General features: G+C 36.1%; 2 protein-coding genes across 2 annotated transcripts; both read left to right on the forward strand.

The window, feature by feature from the left end:
• The first annotated feature begins 344 nt into the window (after nt 1-344).
• On the forward strand, nt 345-2,648 carry LOC129320616 (S-adenosylmethionine synthase). Its single transcript, XM_054966144.1, has 2 exons — nt 345-499; nt 1,221-2,648. Exon 2 carries the CDS (start codon nt 1,229-1,231, stop codon nt 2,408-2,410), a length of 1,182 nt encoding a protein of 393 aa, XP_054822119.1. The 5' UTR covers nt 345-499; nt 1,221-1,228; the 3' UTR covers nt 2,411-2,648.
• Nucleotides 2,649-7,045: 4,397 nt separating this feature from the next.
• On the forward strand, nt 7,046-9,291 carry LOC129319335 (pto-interacting protein 1). The gene is given in 6 exon segments (XM_054964368.1): nt 7,046-7,275; nt 7,689-7,787; nt 7,899-8,146; nt 8,246-8,372; nt 8,677-8,950; nt 9,205-9,291. Coding segments are annotated over 5 exon segments (753 nt in total). The 5' UTR covers nt 7,046-7,275; nt 7,689-7,699; the 3' UTR covers nt 9,221-9,291.
• The last annotated feature ends 292 nt before the right edge of the window (nt 9,292-9,583 follow it).

The raw sequence follows: 9,583 nt of genomic DNA on the forward strand, positions 1-9,583 counted from the left end.
CTAGGAAGGTCAGTTAGAAGGTGGCCGTGCATAAAGTATTCATCAGGTCAAAAATTTAGAGAAGCACATTAATTAATGAAAAAATAATGCAATATGACAAGGTCAAATTTTCATTTTTTATTAGCCTTCCACTGAATAACAATATGAAGCTAATAATAAATAAATTAATTGAAGTCCGTGTGGGTGTTGCGGAACTGTATGTTACCCGCGGTGTACGCAAGAATATCTCCTCTCACCGACTCCTCCTAATCCTCAGACGGATCAGATCAATCCGAGAAGCTAATCTCAGCCGTCCATGCGGATCGCTCGTGGAAGTGGACGACTCCAGCTTGGGGGATTTTGCGCGTCCGAGAACGCTCCATCGATCCTTGCCCTATAAATGCATGCCCAGTGCCTCGTTTAGACTTGCACCGCTTGAGCAGTCCCGGGGGAGTATCCTGTTCAAGCAGCCTGCGCGTATTTCCTTGTTCACGTCTCTTTGCTGCTTCTTCCTCGCAAGGTAGCTTGCCTTCCTCTCACTTAAGTGGACGAACTCTTGTCCTTCTTCGATGCTTCGAACAGTTCTTAGTTTCTACCGTGAAGCTTTATGTGAACGTTTTAAGTAAATTCATAACAGGGATCTCTTTTTTCGCTTTGGGATTTCGCAATTATGGGTTGTTTCACTTTTACTTTTCTTCAGCATGGTCGATCCTAGTTATTCGAACCGGTTTTATGCTAAGTAAGTTGTATTTGTCGTCTTTTGGTTTGTTAATCGAAATCTGAACTCCATTCTGGGACTTGTTACTATGCAAAGGTTACTACTCTACGCTTTGCGGAGAGATTTACTGTAGGCTCTCAGATCTGCCCAAATATGCATGTTCATTGCGGTTTCTCTTGCTAGCAAGTTAAGATTTGGGGCAGAAAGTATGGATTATTCTTGTGGCTTTAATAGTTTGATCTATCATCCAGTGTGTTCTGTCACGAGGAGTGGGATGGCTTTTTGGCAAGTTCATGATAGGGTAGCTTTTGCGCTAGACTTATAGTAGATTTGGCAAATGGATGGTGGCCCAATTAGCATGTTGTGATTAGAACTTTGTTTTTTTTTGGGTTGAATTTAAAGCCGTAGTTTGAAAATGGCACTTCCGTAGGATTCTGTTAATTCTTATGCACCATGGCAATTTGTCTTATGTGAACGCTTGAGCTAATATTTGTTTCCTTTTCCGTTTGGCGTGTCTCTGCAGCTACAAGGATGGAGACTTTTCTATTCACCTCCGAATCAGTGAACGAGGGACACCCAGATAAACTCTGTGACCAGATCTCCGATGCTGTGCTTGATGCCTGCCTGGAACAGGACCCAGATAGCAAAGTCGCCTGTGAAACTTGCACCAAGACCAACATGGTTATGGTCTTTGGAGAGATCACAACCAAAGCCAATGTAGACTACGAGAAAATTGTTCGTGACACCTGCAGGAACATTGGGTTTGTTTCGGATGATGTTGGTCTTGATGCTGACAACTGCAAGGTTCTCGTCAACATTGAGCAGCAGAGTCCTGACATCGCTCAGGGTGTGCACGGCCATCTGTCCAAAAGACCCGAGGAAATTGGTGCCGGAGACCAGGGTCACATGTTCGGCTATGCTACTGATGAGACTCCTGAATTAATGCCCTTGAGCCATGTTCTTGCAACCAAGCTCGGTGCTCGTCTAACTGAGGTGCGCAAGAATGGAACATGCCCCTGGTTGAGGCCTGATGGCAAGACCCAAGTCACTGTCGAGTATTACAATGACAAGGGTGCCATGGTTCCCATTCGTGTTCACACTGTTCTCATCTCTACCCAGCACGATGAGACGGTGACTAACGATGAAATAGCAGCTGATCTCAAAGAGCATGTCATCAAGCCTGTGATTCCTGAGAAATACCTCGATGAGAAGACAATCTTCCACCTCAACCCTTCTGGTCGTTTTGTGATCGGTGGACCTCATGGTGATGCTGGTCTCACTGGGCGTAAGATCATCATTGACACTTACGGTGGATGGGGTGCCCACGGTGGTGGTGCCTTCTCCGGGAAGGACCCAACTAAGGTTGACAGAAGTGGAGCTTACATTGTGAGGCAGGCCGCAAAGAGCATTGTGGCCGACGGGCTTGCGAGGAGGTGCATTGTGCAAGTGTCGTACGCCATTGGTGTGCCCGAACCTTTGTCTGTGTTTGTGGACACATACGGTACTGGAAAAATTCCTGACAAGGAGATCCTTAAGATTGTGAAGGAGAACTTCGATTTCAGGCCAGGCATGATCTCTATCAACCTTGATCTCAAGAGGGGTGGCAATGGCAGATTCTTGAAGACCGCTGCCTATGGACATTTCGGCAGAGATGACCCCGACTTCACATGGGAGGTGGTCAAGCCCCTTAAATGGGACAAGGCTGCGGATTGAATTATTTCATTTCCTTGCCTCCAATCTCCATGGTGTTTGATTTAATTTTCCACCTTCCCTGTCCCTTCCCTTTTTCGGATTTTTTCTCCCTCGGATTTATTGTTCTGTGTTCGTTCACGACGTTTTTTTTTTTTTTTTTTACCCCCAGTCATTAACCATAAGCTCAATATATGTAATAATCATCTCAAGTTGAAGGATGTATTCAATTTTATATGATTTTTTTCTTTGAATGTTGTTATATGCGTTTTTCCTACACTTTTTCCGACCACAATATGAGGAATTTTTTTTAAAGATCTTGCCTGAGTTAGAAGTAGAACAGAGCGTATTAGTTAACTTTTATAGTTGTATTTTCAGTTATCTACCTATTTTATTTATTACCTTTTTTTGGAAGAAAATAATGAATTTAAATTTTAATTATTATTATTACAGTATTTACGAAGGAAAAATGGAAAACATGTGAATTCTTTTTAAGAAATTAAAAATTTTTGTAAGCATAAATTAATTATCAATTTTTTATATTTTGATTCAGGAAATATAGAATAAGGTTTCACCAACTCTAGGCTAATAAGATGTACACCTGACTGAAGAAATAAAAAAACGAGAAACACGCAACGCTAGACTAATTATGACATGCGTTTGATTTAATGTATTTCTTCAAATTAGCTTGTCTCAGATTGAGTGTTTGGAAGACTGACTGTTAAACTTTTACTGTTAAATCCTAAGAATTGAATAAATTGAAGACAGAGAAGGGATTCCTCACAAACCATTTTTGGTGCACTTACACTGTCTGAGAAGAGGACGTGCGTCATCAGTCATCTTATACATTGTGATTGGGATGTTGCAGCCTACCATAGTCACAAAGATAATCTTCGATGACCTGATCAACTAGTTAAAGAAGCTCATGAATGTACTTTTGACACTTCCCTCTGTACCTATTTCTTGTATGGGCATAGTCAGGGAAGAAACCAGCTGGCCAGATGATAGGAGACACGGCCACTAGGGCCTGATCTCCAGTTTTCTTTGTCGTCTTTCTCTTTATTCTCAAGCTTTTGCTTGCCATATAACCTAAAAATAAAAAATAAAAATAAAAATAAAAAACAGAGAGATATGGTATTCTAGCGAGCACTCTTCATCTGGACGGGGAAGCGAAATTCCAAGGCAGGAAAAAATGAAAAGACAAGTTTGCCTCAAGTTAATTTAGAAGTGAGATTTTGACTCCCTCTCTCTAACGTGAAGTGCACATTTGTTTCGGGCACAAGCAGTAAAATTAGAAAAAATAATGTGATGTGGACTTGATTGGAGTAGAATGTGATGATAAAGTTTGCTGCGCGTATATACAGATATATAATCAGCTGACCAAGACGCGAAATCAGAAGTAGAGCCATGGTTTCAAGTATCAAGGAGCGGAATGTGACGTGTTTGCCCAAACGAAACGGCTCTACCCCTATGCTTTTGCTTGCCCGCAGCATATATTTGGATTTATGTTCGGTTAGATATTGAGTGTTTATAGCCTCTGAATTATAAAAATTTAAATTAATAAGTATAAATTTATATTTCACTTAATATTAATAAATAAATAAATTTATTCAAATTTTTAATTTAACTTTCACTGTTTCTAAATACTTAATATCTGTATTAAATACAAGTTGCTGAATCTAAATTCCAGCAAATTCTCAACCCTCTCTGCAGCCCATTCATAGCCATTCTGGATTGATGACATTTTGACAGATTCATTTTTTAAAATAAAAAAAAAAAAAGGAGAGAGAGGCAATGTAAATGGAATAGTTGCGAAAGATGCCGACTGAGGGAGGGCCTGGCAAATCCGGCTTCCCCTCCGAAAGTTGACACATCAATCACTCATCACTTTCACTCGCTTTCCTTTCTACTGCTCTGCAACACATAATTTGTTCGTATACATCCCACCGGTAACGTGTTGCAAAAGGCTTCCTGTTTTGCTTTTTAGCTTTTGTATATTTGGTATATCTTAATAAATGCATCACTAATTGTATAATTTTACGACTGACGCAATGCATGTTAGGCCGTTTACCAACCAACGCTGTTCATCCCACTTCACTGTTGAGATTAATTCTAATCCGTCTGGGTCTTTACTGATTAACTAATTGTCCCCTAACTAACGTCATGTTGTCGTTGTAACATCTCAATTATTTCAGCGCGCCTCAGTTGACATGCTATAAAGTTTGAAAATCGAACTGCTACACATGGCTACTCCTTGTTTCCTAGGATAGCGATGCACCCAAAAAAAAAAAAAAAACACTTATTTAAACGATAAGCCCATAAAATCTATAGATCCTGTAGTATTATGTAAATTTTTTTACATAATCCATGTAAAAATTACTCTCTCCTGTACAAAATATAAATATTTTTTTAATTAATCTTAATTTAAAATATAAACAACCTAATACATGTTAAAAAAATTACATTATTTCACCCCTCATATTTGTTAATCTAAATATTTATGTACTTATCTTTTATTCATCATAAAATTCATTGGTGATTATGATTAAAAGTAATAAAAAAATAATATATATTTTTATGAAACTGGACTTTATTGGTATATGTATTTTTGTAAAAAAAAATGCTTATATTTTAAATTTTAGAAAATATTTACTTCAAAAACTGTAGATCCTAACTCCTATGTACTAAGACCTGTAATATTCATTTTCGGCAGGCGTAAATTTCAAGCTGAAATAAAAAAAAATGCATCTAACCTTATTTGGGACAATTTTATTGTTGAGTATAATAATTTAATATTGTTATCTAAAATATAAAAAAAATTAACAAGCCGTACTCTTCATAAGCTATCAATAGTTTGATTTATTTATTAAAGAGCTCATACTTAGTTAAAATTCATATCGTAATAAAGACGGGATGCGTATTCGCAGATTTTTATTTTTATATACTTGAATTATGCCGCGGCCAAACTTTTCTAGTTGAGAAATTGATGAGCAAATTACGTGGATCGTTTGCCCTAAACAAAATTACGTGGATGTTGCTTGCTAGCTAAGTTGAACAACGAAGCATCGGTAAGATGGATTAGGTCTATGACGAAGAGCATGCAAAATTATTATTATTACTATTATTATTATTATTTTGAGCTGTTGTATTCGTCTCGGCCGACCATACTTAGCGTGTCACAAATTACTTAATCGTTACCATATACTCGGCGGTTGTCTTTTTACTAAGCGAAAAGAAAATATTCCTCGGTTTCTGAATTCCAAATTTTTTGTATTATAAAAATAAAGTTAACTTTAAAGAAAAAAAAATAAACATACTTATCTTATTTAAAAATATAAAATATTTTTAATTGAATCTCATTTTTAATAAAATAATTACTTACTTTTAAACTAACCCTATCTTTTTATATTTATTTCTATTAAATATCTTATAATAAATATAAAAATATTTATTAATAGAGGCACTTTAAAAAAATAATAATTATACATTAAAAGATTAATAATATTTTATATTTTTTAACATTTTAATTTTTAAAAAATATGTTATATTTTTAAACAGAGAAAAGAAAAGATTGCAAATTTTGAGGTGAGATTTCTGGAAATTCATGGGAAATAAATACGTCACATTACCCGAAAGATCCACAAAGATAGCTCTCCAATGAAGCGTGTTAAAAGAAAGGGGAAGAGTTATCAAGTGCTTGAAGATTGCTGTTTATGGATATCATCGATAGGGCCGCGCAGACGAAGGGGAATAAATTAAGAAGAAGCAGGAGTGAGGGATATTAATTGAAGGTCATTCTTGTTCACGACGAGGCTGTAGCATGTACATTTCATTCATTATTATTTCTTTCATTTTAAATTATAAAATATTTTTAAATAAAATCTTACAAGATACTTGATAATTTTATCTTTTCAAAATAAAAATATAAATTTTTTAAAATATTCATCATTTGATATATTAAAAAAAAACAAAAATTAATAAAAAAATAATATTAAAATTGATGTATTTAATGAAATTTTAATATATTAAAAATATTTTATATTTTGAGATAGAAAAACTTTTTTAAAAGTATCTTATAATTTAGGATAGGAGTAATATAAAAAAAAGTAAATAGAGAAAAAACAACATAGAATATCATGAGCTTGTTTTGTTTTTATTATCATCTATAGTTTTAAATTATTTTATAATACAATTTTTAAAATTATTTTTTAACATAAAATAAAATAAAAATTTATTTAATTATATCAATTAAAAAATAATTTTAAAATTTTAAAATGAGTTGATAGTAATGATTATAAATAGTTAGTGGTGATGATTAATAATAAAAATTAATTAAGATAACTATAATTTTTAATAATTAAATGTAATATATTATAAAAAAATAAAATAAAAACAACTTGAAGTTTTTTTTATTTTTTATTTTTAAAAATAAAAAATGAAATTTTTTTAAAAAATAATTAAATAAAAAATATTTATTTAAATAAGTTTTTAATTTTTTCTGTTTTTAAAAATAAAAAATAATTTTTAAAAATAGAAAACAAACCGCCTCTATAATTGCGTATCCTGCTTTTGCAAACGGAATTCTGGCCTTGCCTGAAATAAATAACGCTTATTCTGGGCGAGTCTCGGTATGCGGCCTTGCCCTTCCTATTTCGTCACTGAGAAGAAACCAAGCTGACATTCCACCAACAGAACCTTCTCTTCTGAATTCTAAGGATTCCTTTTCTCTTACCTTTATTCTCCCTCCCTCCCTCCCTCCCTCTCTCTCTCTCGCCCCCCCCACCCCTCCCTCGCTTCCTCCCTTCTCCCGTTGATCAATTTCTGCCCACTTTAGTCCGGCGCCTCTGTTGCCTGTCGCGCAGAAGCGCAATCACTGAGCATTTGTAAAGGTGCCTCTTTCAATTTTCAAACCCAGATTGGTTTTTTTCCTTTCTCTCGGTTTTGGCTCCTCAGATTGTTGGTTTCTGAGTGTATTTGACCAGTTTATATCCTGTTCTGAGCGTTGCTTTGGTTGATTGCTCAGTTGTTTCTGAGTTTTAAGGAATCAAAAACATGTTTTCAATCCTTCAATCCAGTCACGGAGGCGCCGTAACTGAGAGCATTTCTCTTCTGGAGTTGATTTCACTACTTTATTGGTTCCGGGACTGATATGGCACTCTCGGTTGTTACTTTGATTATTTAGTATTGCCTATCATCTTAGGAAGGCAAGGATACGTCTTATTGAAAATACGTGCCTAGTCTCGTTAAAAATAATTGCCACGATCTTTACTAATGAATATCGATGTTGTGGACTTGTCTCCAGATTGGAGGATCATGGGCTGCTTTAACTTTTGCAAAAAAGGTGATGATCACCAGGCTGCTGATAATGGACCCTTCGTGCCAAATCAAGGCCATCCCACTGGTAATCCACGACTCCCAAATCCTTTCTTTCTAGAACAGTGTATCCTCTAATTAACGTATCTGCACGAAATCCTCAGGCTTGTTGTGGTTTTAACTCCTGTACACGATGCAGGGACCAGTGGCTATGCTGGCGGACAATTTCCAACGACCACTCGACATACTGTTAATGTTCAACCAATCGCTGTCCCTTCCATTTCAGTTGATGAAATGAAGTCTCTGACCGATAGTTTTAGCACAAAATCTTTCATTGGTGAGGGGGCATACTGTATGGTATACCATGGTGTTTTCAAAAATGGGCCTCACGTGGCGATTAAGAAGTTAGATTCCAGCAGGCAACCAGAAAGAGAATTTCTCGCTCAGGTGTGGTTCAAATGCGTCCGGTTTTTGTTATTACCTTTGCAGTACACGTTCTATGGTGTCATTTTTTTTCCCCATTATCTTTGATTTGTCACTTAGCAGGTGTCGATCGTATCCAGGCTAAAGCATGAAAATGTTGTTGAGCTTCTTGGTTATTGTGTTGATGGTGCTTTGCGAGCCCTGGCCTATGAGTAAGCTCCTAAAGGAACTCTTCATGATATTCTGCACGGTCAGTTAAACCTTTCGTCTCATTGAGGAAATGCATTTTTTGGCCCTTTGAATCTCAGGTTAAATCTTTGACTTCTTGTTGCTTATAGAAACGTATGCACATTTGTCCTGTTTTTGAGTGATAAGAGAATAATCAGTAGCAAATGAAAAACCTTTCAAGAATTGAACCATAATTGGAAGGTATTTTTTCTTTCTCAATTTATGGACATGACTGAAGCATTCAAACATGCATATAGTTTTGAAATCTGAAGTTTATAGTAACAAACAAAGTCATTAAGAACTGGAACTTGTATATTTATATATAGGACGCAAAGGTGTGAAGGGTGCGCAACCGGGTCCAGTATTGTCATGGGCACAAAGAGTTAAAATTGCAGTGGGGGCAGTTAGAGGACTTGAATACGTACATGAAAAAGCAGAGACTCATATCATCCACCGTTATATCAAGTCTTGCAACACACTACTTTTCGAAGACGATGTTGCAAAAGTTGCCGATTTTGATTTGTCAAATCAAGCCCCTGATACGGCTGCTCGTCTCCACTCTACTCGTGTTCTCGGAACCTTTGGTTATCATGCTCCAGAGTAAGCTGATTATTTATCTGTGCCCATATTCTGAACTGCATTAAATGACAACATTTTCTTCCTCTTTTAAGATATGAGAGATTTTAGTTAGTTAACATTTTGGATCATAGTGTCTTTGTGATTTCCAAAACTCGTACTTGAAACAAGATATTTTACATGATGAGGCTCAAACACAAACACTATATTTTGACATCATGGATGTATCTAGGATACTTGCTTAGATTGAATAATTCTTGTCCATTGGTATGAATTAGGCAACGCCAAAGCTGAGTGAAGACAAGGTGAAGCAGTGCGTGGATGTGAAATTAAAGGGAGAATACCCTCCAAAGGCTGTTGCAAAGGTATATTACGTTGTAATTGTGGTGATGAAATATGATTCAGATCAACATTGGTGTTTAAAATTCAGTATTATTTGTTTGTGACAGATGGCTGCTGTTGCTGCGCTGTGCGTGCAATATGAAGCTGAGTTTCGGCCAAATATGAGCATTGTAGTGAAAGCTCTGCAGCCTCTACTCAATCCTCGTTCTTCTGTTCATCCAAAGCAACCATCCAACTTGTAGATTCCCAAACCCTTTGATCTATCATGCAACCAGTATTCCTAAACCATAAAACACCACAAATCATTGACAGTGG

This window comes from Prosopis cineraria, unplaced genomic scaffold (assembly GCF_029017545.1).
Source record: "Prosopis cineraria cultivar Desert tree isolate PC_DT_omini unplaced genomic scaffold, ASM2901754v1 PC9, whole genome shotgun sequence".
Taxonomy (NCBI): Eukaryota; Viridiplantae; Streptophyta; class Magnoliopsida; order Fabales; family Fabaceae; genus Prosopis; species Prosopis cineraria.

Bases quoted from the DNA above. Each gene is read 5' to 3' on its own strand.
- LOC129320616 (XM_054966144.1), top strand. From the start codon at position 1,229: ATGGAGACTTTTCTATTCACCTCCGAATCAGTGAACGAGGGACACCCA.